Here is a 19,055-nt window from a genome sequence, read left to right as displayed (position 1 = left end):
AAGATTTTCCCTGAATAACCTCTCCAGTTTCCACGTTTATTTCTTGCTTTAGGACAAAGTGACATGGAATCTATAGAACGAGATAGATATAGCCATAGAAGTTGCCATAATGGTAATAGTAGTAGTTGTAGTGGCGGTAGTATTATTAGAGCTTGTTGCAATTATTCAATTAATATCAAAGAAGTCACAAGAATAAGTCCAAATTCAGATGTCCTGAATATTTTGTAGGAATAAACATTGACTCTTGAGTTAAGCTGCGTTTTTAGGGATTTTTTGGGGTTCACGATGCCTTTGACACCGTTGATGAAGCTGGGAATAAAAGAAAAACAATCAGCACATAAGAACTAGGAGGTTTCATTTACAGAGAATTAAAAGGCATAAACTTACAAAAGCTACTAAGTATTTTTGATGTGTCCAGTGAGTGTCCCTGTGCCAGTCAGAGCTGAGTTCCGCCATGAATGGATTCTGGCTGATTTTGGTCAATTTAATGTGTGGAGTTTGCATGTTCTCCCTGTGTTTGTGTAGGTTTCCTCTGGGTACTCCGGTTTACCCTACCACTAAAAACATGTACAATAGGCCAGGATGAATGGGAGTGTGTTTGAGAGTGTGCATGGGGGACGACGGATGCAAGTTCCACAACAAGATCATTGTTTTTGGCCCACAGACACAAGGAGAAAGTGTCATCAGTCACATTGAGTCTCTCTCAAAAAAGGTTAGAAAATCATCTCGGAGTGATCCTGGACTCAGACCTGATCGCAAACAGCCACATCAAAGCAATAACATCAGTGACTTTGTACCATCTGAAAAACATAAGATCAGAGGAATAGTGTCAAAACCAGACTTAGAGAGACTTGTCCATGCATTTGTCTCCAGCAGGTTAGACGACTGTAACAGCCTGCTCACTGTCAGAGCTGCAGAACATCCAGAACGCTGCTGCTCGAGTCCTGACAAAAAACAGTAAATACGGACATATTAGTCCAGTGCTCCGGTCTCTGCACTGGCTTCCTGTGACTCAGAGAATAGAATTTAAAACAGCTCTGCTTTTTACAAGTCTTTTCATGGTTTAGCGCCGAAGTCCATCTCTGACATGTTACAGCCGTATGAACCATCTCGGGCCCTGAGAACTTCAGGGAGGGGTCTAAACTTGCTTTGCCTTAGTTATTTTCTGTTTACTTTTGTATAAACCTTTCGATTCATAACATGAGGCATGAGAGCGAGAAAGAGTTTAAAATTTCTGTTATCCCACACCATGCTTTACACTTCGGTCTCACTTCTGCCATACAGATTAATGCAAACAAACCATGTCGTACCACCTACAGGAGAACCACCATAGCTTTCACAGGCAAAGAGAACATGGAAATACGCTTGGGTATTTTGCCTCCTCTTGTAAGGCGACTGATTTAATAAGTTTTGGGACTGAGACTTGTTTTCACATCAAGACCTGCTATGGTGCGTACATCAAAAACTGCTCAAAGAAAGGTGATGAGCAAGAAGTGCTTATTCCTCCTTATAAACTGTAAAGCTGCACCAATGACCTTTAAGTTTCTTCACAACTATTAGCAAACTTAGAGTTTCATTTGTGTTACAGGGTTGAGGTCATTGTGGTTTGTATGGTAAACAGGTTATGTGGCCATGGTGAACTTCCGTTTTTCCCATCTGTTGCTTCACTATCATCCGCTGGCCGCTGGCCCATGCAAAGAAACACTTTGCATGTTCTTTCTGCAAAACCCTGGACACAGAGGTGTGTCACTTTTCAGCTCATTGTCAGGAGAATAACTCCAGAGGTTCTGAACACTTCAGGAACCTCAGCTTGAAAATGCTGTTAAGTCAGTTGTTACAATCAGCCGTTACAGTCACGTTTGTGTGAGCACTCAGTCGTTCAGGAGTTTTCCTTCGTGCAGTGATGGGGCCTAAAGCCGGACTGGAAAGTCTCAATCGCATTGTTGGACAGGAGAAAACCAGTAAGCTGTTGGAATAGATTACAACTTTCTCCAGGAGTAAGAATGGTAGGTTTGGCACTCAGTACTGTGGTATCAAGACGCTCTTCTTTAGGAGAGGCTGAATGACCACAGTTTTTAAGGCCTTTGGAAATGCTCCCGTCTCAAGTGAGATGTTCACTAAATGAGCAAGTTGTGGTAAAAACTGCTCAGCACAGACTTTAGAGTGGGTAACTCATCAAAGCAGCACGTACATGAAGAACATCTCCCATTATTTTACCAGTGACAGGTGGAAGCTCCAACTCTCACCTAAACACACACAACGTCTGCCATATTTACCAGGGACAGCAATATCTCTTACATATATACAAAACAATCTTTTTCCCCAGTAAATGAATTCTGCCCACCAAAGACTTGAAGGCCCCTCTTCTGTTGCAGAGGTGATACTTTCTTTATTTCAGTTCATTGGTTCATGGTTTAAGACACAACAAAGGTTTAGGACTTAGAATAGTTATAATTGTGGTGCGAGTTTTAAAGGAAGAAGTGCAGGGGGAGAGAAAATGTGTCACATCTAAGCCTCAGGTTGCAAGAAAAGTCTCTTCATAATGCTCATTAAAAATAAAAGTAAAGTAAATTGGACCCTCATGCAGATTGGACTCAAGACCAAGACTTCAGATTTGACAAACACATAAGTGCTGTGGTGAAGGCTAGTTTTTATTCCCAACACTTGAGGCAACGAAGATAAAGTCCTCACTTTCAAGGTATAATATAAAATCATTATCCATATTGTAAGGCCCTGTATGTCAGCATCAGTCAGTCTGCAGCTGGTTCAGAACGCTGCAGCACGTCTTTTAACTGACTAAAGCATCATCATGTTCAACCTCTTCAAGCTCCCAGTCTGACACTAGATTGAATTTAAAATGATTTAAAGCCTCAATGGCCTTGCTCCACGATATCAACTGACGACTTAGAGGAAACCAAACTTTTACTGTTGTTGGTCCCAAACTGTAGAATGAGCTGCCCCTGTAGATGAGACAGGCTGATTCACTTCTGGTTTTTAATTCCCACCTTAAGACACACTTGTTCTCTTTAGCGTGACTATAGTCTGAAGTATTGCCTTTTATGGTAAACACATTGTGTTTTTGTGCCATCGCACCGTTTAAATTTTCATCACTCAAACTCCACCTTCTAACAAAGAGGAAGAGGTCTTTTATAAAAGATCAGTGCAGTGAACAGCAGACAGAGTGACACCTCAAGTGGTGAACTTGAGGTGGTGAACACCCTAAGTAAGAATACTCTTACTTAATCATTAAAGCAAGTGTTCAACATGTCTGACTTTCAAATGAAATATGAATAATACACTTTACAATGTTGCTGCCTTTAATGCTCCATCAGCTTATTAAGATTCCTGGATTGTTCAGAAAGTATTCATACTCCTCCATTTATTCTTTTGTTTCAATCTGATACTAACGATGCTCAAATTATTATTTAGTATTCAGAAAGTCTATGCTGGAGACTGCACCTTTTGTGTATCATGGGCAATGAAGGGAATGTGTCTCAGATCGATCTTTGGTGAATATTCAATATCAGCACAAGTTAGTGCTTAATTTGATCCCCCGTTTGGGGGAACGCATTCCCCCAATTTTCAGTTTTTCAGGGTAAAGGATCCAGGAAATGTTTAGGAGGATCCGGCAAAGATTTGATCTGATATAATGGGGTTTAATGAGATTGTTCCAGCAAATGTTGTGGCCTGTTCCCCGAATCCATCACATCAGACCAAACGTGTTCCTGAAACTATTAATTTACAAATGAAGCATTGAGCACGACTATTATTAAAGTGATAGTCTGGAAGTCTAAATGTTTTACAAATGTAAATGCTGTCTGAGACGGTGCAGTCAAATACAGCACTAAGGCCTTCCCACACCATGCTTTACACTTCTGGCTCACTTCTGCCATACAGATCCTTAATGCAAACAAACTATGCCGTACCACCTACAGGAGAACCACCAAAGCTTTCACAGGCAAAGAGAACATGGAAATACGCTTTGGGTATTATTCTCCTCTAAGGCGACCAATTTAATATGTTTTGGTACTGAGACTTGTTTTCACATCAAGACCGCGTACATCAAAAACTACTCAAAGAAAGGTGATGAGCAAGAAGTGCTTATTCCTCCCTATAAACTGTAAGGCTGCACCGATGACCTTTAAGTTTCTTCACAACTATTAGCAAACTTAGAGTTTCGTATACAGCATATGTCACAGGGTTGAGGTTATTGTGGTGTGTATGTTACACAGGTTTTGTGGCCATGTTGAACTTCAGTTCGGCTATTGCATTAATAAGGGTGAATGAGAGTTCAAATTGGCGTAACCAATTATAAAACAAGAAATAAGAAATCATTTACATTTTATTAAAACAATATGGTAGCCTAATTTAAAAGGTAAGAGTTCCATTAAAAGGTTATTCGCTGCAGGTTGTTGCATCATGGTGCTCTCCCACTCAGACCTAGCTGGTAACCTCCGGGTTCCTTGGGTGCTCTGTCCTCTCCAATCCCAGGTGAGCACATCATCACCATCACAGACACAACACGAGCACGGTGCACACCAAACGACTTCAGCCCAAGGCTTCCCAATCACCACTGCCACATTCAGAAACTTACAGACAAGTTAAGTGGGAAAACCGGCGTTTCTCTGGCCGGTTTTCCCACGACCCTGCCGGGCGCACACAGCCAGCAGTTCCCGATATCTTTCTGTTGCCTCACTATCGTCCGCTGGCCCGCCGGTTCCTCCGAAGTCTCCCCCTGTGACTCCAACTCTTCTTCCAGTCTTCATATTCACTCTCTTTTTTATATTTGTGGGTCCCGTGAGGCGCAGGTGTGCTGACTGCACCTGGGGTTAGAGTGGCTCCAGTCACAAAGTGGGAAGTTTAAACTAAAATGCATGCAAACACAACAACAAACGTAATGAAGGTTAAATTACAAAGGCAGCACAATTAAAAAACAGGTAAAACATCCCATTAGCGCCTGTGACATGTGCCACAGGTGAAGATAGGCTGCAAATGTACTGTAACTTGATAAGTAACGTAAAAACATGTTTAAATGAATAAAAGTGTATCAAATTGTGAGGTCCGGGACCCTCTGCTAAGGGCTGTATGACCGCAGCAGGAGCTTGGTTCGCATTGCCGGCAATAAGTCAGACCTGTTCCCGGTGCGTGTTGGTCTCTGCCAGGGCTGCCCTTTGTCACCGGTTCTGTTCATTACCTTTATGGACAGAATTTCTAGGCGCAGCCAGGGGCCGGAGGGTGTCCGGTTTGGGAGCCTCAGGATCTCATCTCTGCTGTTTGCAGATGATGTTGTTCTGTTGGCTTCAACAAACCAGGACCTTCAGCTGCTCTGGGGCGGTTTGCAGCCGAGTGTGTAGCGGCCGGGATGAGGATCAGCACCTCCAAATCTGAGGCCATGGTTCTCCACCGGAAAAAGGTGGTTTCCCCTTCTACAGGTCGGTGGGGAGTCCTCAAGTGGAGGAGTTCAAGTATCTCGGGGTCTTGTTCACGAGTGAGGGGCGGATGGAGCGTGAGATGGACAGACGGATCGGTGCGGCGTCAGCAGTGATGTGGTCGCTGTATCGGTCTGTCGTGGTGAAGAGGGAGCTGAGCCGGGGGGCAAAGCTCTCGATTTACCGATCGATCTACGTTCCCGCCCTCACCTATGGTCATGAGATTTGGGTCATGACCGAAAGCTGAGGTGGCTAGGGCATCTGTTCCGGATGCCTCCTGGTCGCCTCCCGCGGGAGGTGCTCCAGGCATGTCCTAGTGGGACAAGGCCTCGTGGAAGACCCAGGACACGCTGGTGGGACTATGTCTCCGAGCTGAGGAGGTGGAGGAGGTGTGTGTGGATCGGGAAGTCTGGGCATCTCTGCTGAGACTGCTGCCCCCGCGACCCGACCCCGGATAAAGCGGAAGAAAATGGATGGATGGAAAATTGTGACAATGGTTGTTTTCATCTGTATTAAATATACTGTAATATTGTTGTTAAAACTAAATTCATTGCTTATGGTATATTGTTGTGTTAAAAAACAATAAACTTGAAATATGAGAAATATCGGCACCTCTGGTTTGTATCTCATCTAAAATACTCAGAAAATACTTGTCTATCAATGAACTAGACGAGAAAGAACAAGAAACACTTTGCATGTTCTTGGGATATACAATACAATCTTTTTCCACCGAAGACTTGAAGGCCCCTCTTCTGTTGAAGAGGTGATACTTACTTTCTTTTTTTGAACTTCACACAGTATTATAGATCTAGCTTATTCCAGAAGATAAGCTTTGTTGTTGTTCTAAGAATTCCATTTAATCAAACATTTGCCAATAGTTCATTGGTTCATGGTTTAAGACACAGCAACGGTTTAGTACTTAGAATAATCATAATTGTGTTGCGAATTTTAAAGGAAGAAGTGCAGGCGGAGAGTAAATTTCTCACATCCAAGCCTCAGGTTGCAAGTCTCTTCATAATGCTCATTAAAAATATAGGTAAAGTAAACTGGACCCTTGTGCAAATTGGATTCAAGACCAAGACTTTGGATTTGAACAAATTAGTGCTGTGGTGAAGGGTAGTTTTTATTCCCATTTCAAAGCTGTCTTGCCTTGCAAAGATACTGGAAAAAATGATTAGTACTAAAGTTGGCTCTTATCTCGCTGAATATTCATTATTAAGTCTTCAACAGTCTGGCTTCAGATCGGGGCATCGCACCATAACAGCAGCAACTAAGGTTATAAATGATATCGCTATTGATTTAGATAATAATGAGGAATGTATTGTTCTTTTTTTTGACTTGTGAAAGGCTTTTGATTCAGTAGATCATTGTATTTTGTTAGAACGACTTGATCTCTTTGGCTTTGATTTAAAATAAGAAATTGGTTTGCAAATTATCTCACAGATCGAGCCCAGGCGGTTGTTGCTGAGGGCTACCAGTCTGAATTTTTATGTCTTAAGAAGGGTGTGCCCCAAGGGTCAGTTTTAGGACCACTTTTATTTACAATTTATATTAACTCTATTGGTGATTACCTAAAACAAAGTTCCATTCATTTATATAATATTTATAATATTGGCAAAATCCCCTTTTAGAACAGCCGTATGATGTTGTGAAATATTAAATCCGTATGACCAGATGTCAATAGTGAGGGCGGTCCACTCTCGTTGCCAGTCAGATCTTTGTTGTGGAAAAGCTCGACAAAGCAGGTGAAAGAGCCATTCGGCTGACACACGCCTGTATGTGGAAAAGCAGCTTTTGACTCCTGAGTCACACCGTGTAAAGACAGAATAGGGGAAGAAAACCTTTTGATACTTAGCACCAAATGTCTGGAATGAGGCACAGAAAAACCTTTCTGTTTTTAAGTTGTATACGTTTTCTTAGTATTGTGTTAAAGTTGCTGTACATCGCGTTCCAAATTATTATGTGAATTGTATTTCAGTGTCAAATAAGTTAAAAAAAAAAAGTTTTTCAATGAAACTCTTTGAATCACTGACATCAATCTCAGATGCCTATGATGATTAGTTGTCAGGTATGTCCAGTTAAGGGAAAAACTACTGAAAAAGGATGTTCCACATTATTAAGCAGACCATAATGTTCAAGCAATATGGGAATGAAAAAGGATCTCTCTGCTGATGAAAAGCATGAAATAGTTGAATGCCTTGGTCTAGGTATGAAAAACTTTGATATTTCATGAAAGATTAAGCCGAATCATCATACTGATAAGAGATTTGTGGCTGATTCAGAGCACACACGGGTTTGTGCAAATAATGGCACAATAAGGACAGTTAAACCCAGACAAATACAGTACATCAGATGAATAGAACAGCTGCTACAAAGCAGCAGACAGGTATTTGAAGCTGCTGGTGCCTTTGGAGTCTCCCGAACATCAAGGTGTAGGACCCTCCAGAGGTTGCAGTTGTGCATAAACCTTCTATCCGGCTTCCTCTAAACTGTTAATTGAAGCTGATGAACAGAAACGACAGCAGTGGCTCAGAAATACATGAAGACTCATTTTCAGTCTTCGGTGGCGCAGCAGTTAGTGCTCGTGCCTCACAGCTCGAAGGTCCCGGGTTCGATTCCCACCTGGACGGGGCCTTTCTGTGTGGAGTTTGCATGTTCTCCCTGTGTCTGCGTAGGTTAGTGGTAGGTTATAAAAAACATGTGCAATAGGTTAATCCTCCAGCCAGGTGTTTCTGACCACCAGCCTGGCTCCACATCATGGAAATGGGTCCCCGAGCGCCGACCAATGCTGGCAGCTCACTGCTCCTACAGGTCGCCCCATGCGACACTGAGGATGGGTCAAATGCAGAGAACTAATTTCTCTACAGAGATTAATACAGTATCAGATTTAGATTTAGATTCACTGATGAGTTAACTAACTGAGTTAACACATCATATTCAACCTCTTCTGTCCTCCCTTCACTGGCTCCCAGTCTGACACTGAATTGAATTTAAAATGATTTTGTTTATTTGTAAAAGCCTCAATGGCCTTGCTCCACGACATCAACTGACGACTTAGAGGAAACCGAACTTTTACTGTTGTTGGTCCCAAACTGTAGAATGAGCTGCCCCTGTTGATTAGACAGGCTGATTCACTTCTGGTTTTTAATTCTCACCTTAAAACACACTTGTTCTCTTTAGCGTTTGACTATAGTCTGAAGTGTTGCCTTTTATGGTAAACACATTGTGTTTTAATTTTCATCACTCAAACTCCACCTTCTAACACAAAGTGGAAGAGGTCCTCTATAAAAGAGCAGTGCAGTGAACAGCAGACAGAGTGACTTCATCACTTGAGGTAAGTATTCAACACTGACTTTCAATTGAAATATGAATAATACCCTTTACAATGTTCATTTTTAACACTACTGTTTTAGTCGACAGAAATGGAGATGGCGATGCTGATGCTGCCTTTAATGCTTTGCCTGATATTGCCTGCTCCTTCAATGGTGAGATATTTTCTTGGATTCTTCAAAATCATTTATTCTTTTGGTGCAATCAGTAAGTCTATGTTAGAGATTGCACCTTTGTGTTTCATGGGCAATGAATGGAATGTGTCTTTAAATGTTTTATAAATGTCATAAAATGTGCAAACGCAACCACCTGGTCTTGGATTTTGTTGTAAAGTAAATAATAAAAAAATTATATTTTTGTAAAGTCCCTCCTTCCCGGATCTCAGCAACTAAGAGTCTAGTATCTTCACGCATTGACCAATGAGACGAGCTTTTCCTGTGAACCAGCCTATCAGGTCCAATCAGGAGGGGGAGGGAGGAGCTTAATCGTAATTTTGTAAAGTAAGAAAGGGCTTTCTGGTTAAAGAGGGGAGGAATGTTGATAATTTACTTTCAAATTCCACTCTGTCTCTCGTCACTTTGCAAACTTACAGACTATCCCTTTATGAGAAACGCAGTGGCTCTGTAGTTGCAGTATCGGGTCTGAATACTTGCATGCCTTTTCTAGTTCTTTTTTTCACATTTTCAATACTTTCTCTCATCTAGGAATCCCGCCAATCCATTGCAATTCCACTGAGCATGATGGAGCAGTCAGTAGATGACAGGTACTGTGGCTGCACCCAGAAAATGGAGAAGAAAATCAAAGACAAATACTTAGCACGAGAGATGAAGGACTATCTCTTTAAAAGTGCTTGGAAGAAAGCAGAATTCTGTGCAAAAAACCAATACAACACACGGAAGGACAAGGCATTGACCATATATCACCTCCAGGCAATTTGCGCGTACACAGCGGGGAGTCCTAATTTGTACCAACCGTTTAACGTAGCGGTGCGAACGGGTCGGCAACAATACAGCACCCCTGCCTTCAAATACCACACTATGCACTACTGGCTCGTTACTGCTCTCGAGATTCTGAGGAAGAACAAACCGTGCCAGACCACCTACAGGAGAACCAATGTAGTTTTCACAGGGTGTGTCAACCAAATGATCCGCTTCGGCACTTTCGCCTCCTCCAGCAAGAAACCAAACTTGTATCAGTTTGGAAAGGAGACGTGTTTTCACATTCAGACCTGCTATGGGGGACTCCTTGAGGACTATTCGGTGTTCAAAGGCGAGGCTGAAGTCCTTATTCCCCCTTACGAGACCTTCAGAATTGTGAAAATTGCAAAGGGCTCCTACCTGAGCATGACCAACTGTAACAGGGTCTTTGTTCTGAAGAATACAGGACAACGCAGTAACCTCAACTGCAAGGCTGCACGCACTTGGAGGCCAATCATTGATAACTGACTCCTGTATGAAAACTTATTTCGACTGCAGGCGCAAGCTTTGAATTTATGACACGCTAGACTGCAGGGGTGTCCAAACTGTATTCATCGGAGGTCAGTGCAGTAACAAATGCAACTGAGTGTGTTAAGAAGAGTTTTAAAGTTGCGATGTGTAGAAGAAGCCTGAGGGCACTTTGGGCAACAATTGTTTTGAAAATAGCAGAGCAAGGAGGGAGGGGGGCATGTGCTTAATGCTGGGCTATGGCTTAACTCATTAAAACATTATAATCAAAATAAAAATGATGTCATGCTGTGTGTGTTGTTCATTTTCTGCATTTCTTTCTACATAACACAAACACTCGGGTGGAGTCAGGTAAAAATTTGCCATTTGAGGCTCGCTAAATATACACTTTTGTTTGTTGTGCTAAAATGAACCACCATTGAAGTTGGTTTTCGGATGATATTTTGAAGGTTTAAGACATTGGTTCCCCACCTTTTTTTCCTTGAAGCCCCTCCTACGGATGATGTAGTCAGGTCGCGCTCAGGGCCACTTTCACAGAAATGGGAGAAAACTAAAATGCGTGATCACAATTATAATAACGGGAATGTTTTTTAATTACACACACAGTGCTTTTCCCGCAAATGTCTGAGTTTACAATATACTACAAATACTAGAAAACAATAGCAGGTATAGTGCCTTTAAATGTTTAATGACTTCATGTTATAAGCATGCAAATATCTGTGAATTACACCGACATTAGCCAACATTGGTTCACTGGTTTAATTGCTGTGAATATAAATATCTGAGTGTCAGGATGAAGCTCTGTGGTGTATAACTGACTCAGCAAACAGCAGAGGGAAGCAGAGGTCTCCAAAGAACAAAGAATTGTTTTACATCTTGGATTATTTTATGGTGTATAAACATTGAGCAGTCTTTAAACACAAAATAATAATAATGAAAATAATTCGCCGAGAGCCTGCGCCCCTCCGTGCGCCGCCACAAGATCTGGCCCAGTATGTCCTAAATACTGTATAGTCTATTGCTCTGAATCAGCCACAGACAGTTATTTGTTTCTTTCATTTGTAAGATTATAAAGGAAAAACAGAGCAGTTATAAATATTTACTATTACTATTTAAGAGTAACCTTACTCTAAACAATAGTATTATTCAAGTTGAAGTAAAAAGTACTGGCCTTACTATGTACTCAAATAAAAGTAAAAAAGTACTTGGAGATAATGTTACTTGAGTAGTGAGAATGCTGAGTAAATGTTTGATTCAGTTTTAACATAAATGATCAGAAACAAAACATGGGATAATGTGAAAATGATGTTATTTCCAAAGAAAATACCATAAAAACACAAAAATACATCTATGTCATGATCCAAATGAAGATTTTTTTCGAACTACTCACAGTTTACTCAAGTTGGAAAAAAAGGTACTGCATGGAAAAACTACTGAGATAAAGGTTGGATATTCAGATTGGTCTTGATTGAAGAGTATTGGACATTGCTGCCATCTACTGACCACACTGCATAAAGTTTACTTACTAAATTACATTGGGATTTTATTTACAGGTGGCTTATAATCACACCTCCTGCAGACTTAAATACAGATCCCAGGTTATTTAGCATAAATGGAGAATCCTAAAAATCTTAAACAGATAGTTGCTAGTTATGGCATCATATATGGCACCTCTAACTGTGTTGTATTATTATTATTATTATTATTATTATTATTATTATTATTATTATTATTATTATTATTATTATTATTATTATTATTATTATTATTATTATTATTATTATTATTATTATTATTATTATTATTATTATTATTATTATTATTATGTATAACATTCAGGTCTGAGGAGAGTTGAGGCGCTCTATGCAAACATAATCAATATTCCTGTAATTAAATAAATGCTGGGATTTTATTCTATTGATCGGCTGAAATGTGACGCGATGTGGCAAATCTGTATCTGTGAATCGTCCCAGAACAACTGTAGCCCACCTTTATTGAAATGCCTGGAACAAACTATGTATTTGGAACTATATATTTGTGAGTTTTTGGAAAAAAATCACAAGAATAAGTCCAAATTCAGATGTCCTGAGAACTTTGCAGGAATAAACACCGATTCTTGAGCCCACAGACACAAGGGGAAAGTGTTATCAGTCACCTTGAGTCTCTCTGAGGTTACAAAATCATCGAGGAGTAATCAAGCACTCAGACCTGAACTTAAACAGCCACATCAAAGCAATAACATCAGCAGCTTTTGACCATCTGAAAAACATAAGATCAGAGGAATAGTGTCAAAACCAGACTTAGAGAGACTTATCCATGCGTTTGTCTCCAGCAGGTTAGACGACTGTAACGGCCTGATCACTGTCAGAGTCAGACAGCTGCAGTACATCCAGAACGCTGCTGCTCGAGTCCTCACAAGAACCAGGAAATACGACCATATTAGTCCAGTGCTCCGGTCTCTGCAGTGGCTTCCTGTTGCTCAGAGAATATAATTTAAAACTTACTATGTACTCAAATGATATCCGGACAAATGATATCTGTGACAAATGATATTAAATGATATCCGCATGAACACCAACGCAGGTAAGGTCTCAGTTTTAGTTCTGCTGGACCTGAGCGCTGCCTTTGACACAGTGGACCACGGGATCTTACTTCACAGGTTAGAAAACTGGGTGGGAATCTCTGGTACTGCTCTAAACTGGTTTAAGTCCAATCTCGAGGACAGGACGTACTTTGTTGAAATTGGCAACTGTGTCTCAGACAAAATTGCCATGACCTGTGGAGTGCCCCAGGGGTCAATCTTGGGACACCTCTTATTCAACTTGTACATGCTTCCATTGGGTCAGCTAATAAACAGCAACAATGTGTCGTACCACAACTATGCAGATGACACTCAAATCTACGTGTCACTGACGGCTGGTGAACATGGTCCTGTAGATACACTCTGTCACTGCATCCAACAGATCAGTTTGTGGATGCAAAACAACTTTCTCCAGCTAAACTCAGACAAAACTGAGATCATTGTTTTTGGCCCACAGGCACAAAGACAAAGTGTTGTCAGTCACCTTGAGTCTCTCTCTCTAAAACCAAAAAATCAGGTAAGAAATCTAGGAGTAATCATGGACTCAGACCTGAACAACCTGACAAGAACCAGGAAATACGACCATGTTAGTCCAGTGCTCCGGTCTCTGCACTGGCTTCCTGGCACTCAGAGAATAGACTTTAAAACAGCTCTGCTTGTGTACAAGTCTTTTCATGGTTTAGCACCAAAGTCCATCTCTGACATGTTACAGCCGTATGAACCATCTCGGGCCCTGAGAACTTCAGGGAGGGGCCTCCTGGTGGTTCCCAGAGTCAATAATAAACACGGTGAGGCTGCGTTTCAGTTTCATGCAGCTAAAATCTGGAACAGTCTTCACGAGGATGTGAGACAGGCCTCAACTCTGACAATGTTCAAATCCAGGCTGAAAACAGTTCTTTTTACCGATGCAAATGACTGAAAGTATTTTATCTGCACTCTTGCCTTTTACTGTAATTGATTAATTTTATGTTGATGTTTTTATTGATTCTATTTGTTTTCTTGTATTTATGCAACTGTGAAGCACTTTGAATTGCCTTGTGTATGAATTGTGCTCTACAAATAAACTTGCCTTGCCAGCTCTGCTTGTTACAAGTCTTTTCATGGTTTAGCACCAAAGTCCATCTCTGACATGTTACAGCCGTATGAACCATCACAGGCCTCCTGGTGGTTCCCAGAGTCAGGACTGAACACAGTGAGGCTCAAGCAACAAAATCTGGACCAGTCTTCATGAGGATGTGAGACAGGCCTCAAAAAATGTTCTTTTTATGACAACTGACAGTATTTTATCTGCACTCTTGCTTTTTACTGTAATTAATTCATTTTAATGTTGATGTTTTATGGATTGATTTGATCTGCTTTCTTGTAATTTTATGCCACGGTGAAGAACTTTGAATTGCCTTGTGTATGCTGTGCTCGACAAATAAACTTCCTTTGCCTTTTTTATTTTGTGTTTACTTTTCTATAAACCTTTCGATTCATAACATGAGGCATGAGAGCTAGAAAGAGTTTAAAATTTCTGTTATCCCACACCATGCTTTACACTTCGGTCTCACTTCTGCCATACAGATTAATGCAAACAAACCATGTCGTACCACCTACAGGAGAACCACCATAGCTTTCACAGGAACATGGAACATGGAAATGTGCTTTGTGTATTTTGCCTCCTCTAGTAAGGCGACTGATTTAATATGTTTTGGTACTGAGACTTCAAGACCTGCTTTGGCACGTATATCAAAAAAGGTGATGTGCAAGAAGTGCTGATTTCTCCATATAAACTGTACTCTGCACACAATGACACAATGACCGCTTCTTCAGAACTATTAGCAAACGTAGAATTCCATATGTGTCACAGGGTTGAGGCTATTGTGGTCTGTATGTTTCTTAGGCCATTCAACATGTGGCCATGTTGAACTTCCGTTTTTCCCATGTTTTGCCACAACCCTGCCGTGTGAAGATCGGCTGCAAAGCAAGGAGGGAGGGGGGCATGTGCTTAATGCTGGGCTATGGCATAACTCATTAAAACATTATAATCAAAATAAAAATGATGTCATGCTGTGTGTGTTGTTCATTTTCTGCATTTCTTTCTACATAACACTAACACTCGGGTGGAGTCAGGTAAAAATTTGCCATTTGAGGCTCGCTAAATATACACTTTTGTTTGTTGTGCTAAAATGAACCACCATTGAAGTTGGTTTTCGGATGATATTTTGAAGGTTTAAGACATTGGTTCCCCACCTTTTTTTCCTTGAAGCCCCTCCTACGGATGCTGTAGTCAGGTCGCGCTCAGGGCCACTTTCACAGAAATGCGAGAAAACTAAAATGCGAGTTCACAATTATTATTTTGTGCTTAAAGACTGCTCAATGTTTATACACCATAAAATAATCCAAGATGTAAAACAATTCTTTGTTCTTTGGGGACCTCTGCTTCCCTCTGCTGTTTGCTGAGTCAGTTATACACCACAGAGCTTCATCCTGACACTCAGATATTTATATTCACAGCAATTAAACCAGTGAACCAATGTTGGCCAATGTCGGTGTAATTCACAGATATTTGCATGCTTATAACATTAAGTCATTAAACATTTAAAGGCACTATACCTGCTATTGTTTTCTAGTATTTCTAGTATACTGTAAACTCAGACATTTGCGGCAAAAGCACTGTGTGTGTAATTAAAAAGCATTCCCGTAATTATAATAATGAAAATAATTCGCCAAGAGATCTGGCCCAGTATGTCCTAAATACTGTATAGTCTATTGCTCTGAATCAGCCACAGACAGTTATTTGTTTCTTTCATTTGTAAGATTATAAAGGAAAAACAGAGCAGTTATAAATATTTACTATTACTATTTAAGAGTAACCTTACTCTAAACAATAGTATTATTCAAGTTGAAGTAAAAAGTACTGGCCTTACTATGTACTCAAATAAAAGTAAAAAAGTACTTGGAGATAATGTTACTTGAGTAGTGAGAATACTAATACTAGTACATGTTTGATTCATTTTTAACATAAATGATCAGAAACAAAACATGGGATAATGTGAAAATGATGTTATTTCCAAAGAAAATACCATAAAAACACAAAAATACATCTATGTCATGATCCAAATGAAGATTTTTTTTTAACTACTCACAGTTTACTCAAGTAGGAAAAAAAAGTACTGCATGGAAAAACTACTGAGATAAAGGTCGGATATTCAGATTGGTCTTGATTGAAGAGTCTTGGACATTGCTGCCATCTACTGACCACACTGCATAAAGTTTACTTACTAAATTACATTGGGATTTTATTTACAGGTGGCTTATAATCACACCTCCTGCAGACTTAAATACAGATCCCAGGTTATTTAGCATAAATGGAGAATCCTAAAAATCTTAAACAGATAGTTGCTAGTTATGGCATCATATATGGCACCTCTAACTGTGTATTATTATTATTATTATTATTATTATTATTATTATTATTATTATTATCATTATCATTATCATTATCATTATCATTATCATTATCATTATCATTATCATTATTATGTATAACATTCAGGTCTGAGGAGAGTTGAGGCGCTCTATGCAAACATAATCAATATTCCTGTAATTAAATAAATGCTGGGATTTTATTCTATTGATTGGCTGAAATGTGACACGATGTGGCAAATCTGTATCTGTGAATCGTCCCAGAACAACTGTAGCCCACCTTTAATGAAATGCCTGGAACAAACTATATATTTGGAACTACATATTTGTGAGTTTTTTGGAAAAAAATCACAAGAATAAGTCCAAATTCAGATGCCCTGAGAACTTTGCAGGAATAAACACCGATTCTTGAGCCCACAGACACAAGGGGAAAGTGTTATCAGTCACCTTGAGTCTCTCTGAGGTTACAAAATCATCGAGGAGTAATAAAGCACTCAGACCTGAACTTAAACAGCCACATCAAAGCAATAACATCAGCAGCTTTTGACCATCTGAAAAACATAAGATCAGAGGAATAGTGTCAAAACCGGACTTAGAGAGACTTATCCATGCATTTGTCTCCAGCAGGTTAGACGACTGTAACGGCTGCTCACTGGCCTCTCTAAACGAGCTGTCAGAGCTGCAGTACATCCAGAACGCTGCTGCTCGAGTCCTGACAAGAACCAGGAAATACGACCACATTAGTCCAGTGCTCCGGTCTCTGCACTGGCTTCCTGTCACTCAGAGAATAGAATTTAAAACAGCTCTGCCTGTGTACAAGTCTTTTCATGGTTTAGCACCAAAGTCCATCTCTGACATGTTACAGCCGTATGAACCATCTCAGGCCTCCTGGTGGTTCTCAGAGTCAGGACTAAACACAGTGAGGCTCAAGCAACAACATCTGGACCAGTCTTCATGAGGATGTGAGACAGGCCTCAAAAAATGTTCTTTTTATGACAACTGACAGTATTTTATCTGCACTCTTGCTTTTTACTGTAATTAATTCATTTTAATGTTGATGTTTTATGGATTGATTTGATCTGCTTTCTTGTAATTTTATGCCACGGTGAAGCACTTTGAATAGCCTTGTGTATGCTGTGCTCTACAAATAAACTTCCTTTGCCTTTTTTATTTTGTGTTTACTTTTCTATAAACTTTTCGATTCATAACATGAGGCATGAGAGCTAGAAAGAGTTTAACATTTCTGTTATCCCACACCATGCTTTACACTTCGGTCTCACTTCTGCCATACAGATTAATGCAAACAAACCATGTCGTACCACCTACAGGAGAACCACCATAGCTTTCACAGGAACATGGAACATGGAAATGTGCTTTGTGTATTTTGCCTCCTCTAGTAAGGCGACTGATTTAATATGTTTTGGTACTGAGACTTCAAGACCTGCTTTGGCACGTATATCAAAAAAGGTGATGTGCAAGAAGTGCTTATTTCTCCATATAAACTGTACTCTGCACACAATGACACAATGACCGCTTCTTCAGAACTATTAGCAAACGTAGAATTTTGTATGTGTCACAGGGTTGAGGCTATAGTGGTCTGTATGTTTCTTAGGCCATTCAACATGTGGCCATGTTGAACTTCCGTTTTTCCCATGTTTTGCCACAACCCTGCCGTGTGAAGATCGGCTGCAAATGTACTGTAACTTCACAAGAAAGGTAAAATCATGACTGTTTAAATGAATAAATGTGTATGTAAGAATGGTGACCATGACTGTTTTCGTCTGTATTAAGTACACTGTAATATTGTGGCTAAAACTTAATTAATTGCTGATGGATTATTGTTCTTTATGCTCAAAAACAATAAACTTTTGTAAATATACAAAAGACAGAAATATTGGCACCTCTGGTTGTATTTCATCAAAAATATACACAAAATAAATAACTAAAAATGAACTAAAGAAACACTTTGCATGTTCTTTCTGCAAAACCCTGGACACAGAGGTGTGTCACTTTTCAGCTCACTGTCAGGAGAATAACTCCAGTGGTTCTGAACACTTCAGGAACCCCAGCTTGAAAATGCTGTTAAGTCAGTTGTTACAATCAGCCGTTACAGTCACATTTGTGTGAGCACTCAGTCGTTCAGGAGTTTTCCTTCGTGCAGTGATGGGGCCTAAAGCCTGACTCGAAAGTCTCGATCGCATTGTTGGACAGTTTTCAAGGCCTCCCGTCTCAAGTCAGATGTTCACTAAATGAGCAAGTTGTGGTAAAAACTGCTCAGCACAGACTTTAGTGGGTAACTCATCAAAGCAGCACGTACATGAAGAACATCTCCCATTATTTTACCAGTGACAGGTGGAAGCTCCAACTCTCACCTAAACACACACAACGTCTGCCATATTTACCAGGGACAGCAATATCTCTTACATTTATACAATACAATCTTTTTCCCCAGTAAATGAATTCTGCCCACCAAAGACTTGTTCTGTTGCAGATTTGAAACTTACTTTCTTGCAGTATTTGAGCTAGTACCACAGAGAACTTCACACAGTATTATTGGTTTAGCTTATTCCATTTTTGTTCCAAGAATTCCATTTGATCCAACATTTGCCGACAGTTCATTGGTTCATGGTTTAAGACACAACAAAGGTTTAGTACTTAGAATAATTATAATTGTGGAGTTTTGTAGGAAGAAGTGCAGGGGGAGAGAAAATGTATCACATCTAAGCCTCAGGTTTCAAGTAGAGTCTCTTCATAATGCTCATATATATGCTCACATGAGTGCCGTGGTGAAGGCTAGTTTTTATTCCCCCCATTTGAGAGAACTAAGATAAAGCTCTCACTTTTTAAGGCATAATATAG

General features: G+C 40.1%; 2 protein-coding genes across 2 annotated transcripts in view; one reads left to right on the top strand and one right to left on the bottom strand.

Annotated features, from left to right (window-relative positions):
* The window catches only part of otub1b (OTU deubiquitinase, ubiquitin aldehyde binding 1b), a 191,379-nt gene that overhangs the window by 21,430 nt on the left and 150,894 nt on the right, over positions 1-19,055 (bottom strand). The gene's annotated exons all lie outside the window — the stretch shown is intronic.
* LOC306980735 (NAD(P)(+)--arginine ADP-ribosyltransferase 2-like) lies at positions 9,500-10,204 on the top strand (the record flags this gene model as incomplete). The annotated part of the gene is made up of 1 exon (XM_079580164.1): positions 9,500-10,204. One exon carries the CDS (start codon positions 9,500-9,502, stop codon positions 10,202-10,204), a length of 705 nt encoding a protein of 234 aa, XP_079436290.1.

This window comes from Gobius niger (genome assembly GCF_951799975.1).
Source record: "Gobius niger genome assembly, chromosome: 21".
NCBI classification, from domain to species: Eukaryota; Metazoa; Chordata; class Actinopteri; order Gobiiformes; family Gobiidae; genus Gobius; species Gobius niger.
The sequence above is the reverse complement of the archived record's forward strand: the minus strand, read 5'-3'. Positions and strand labels throughout refer to the sequence as shown.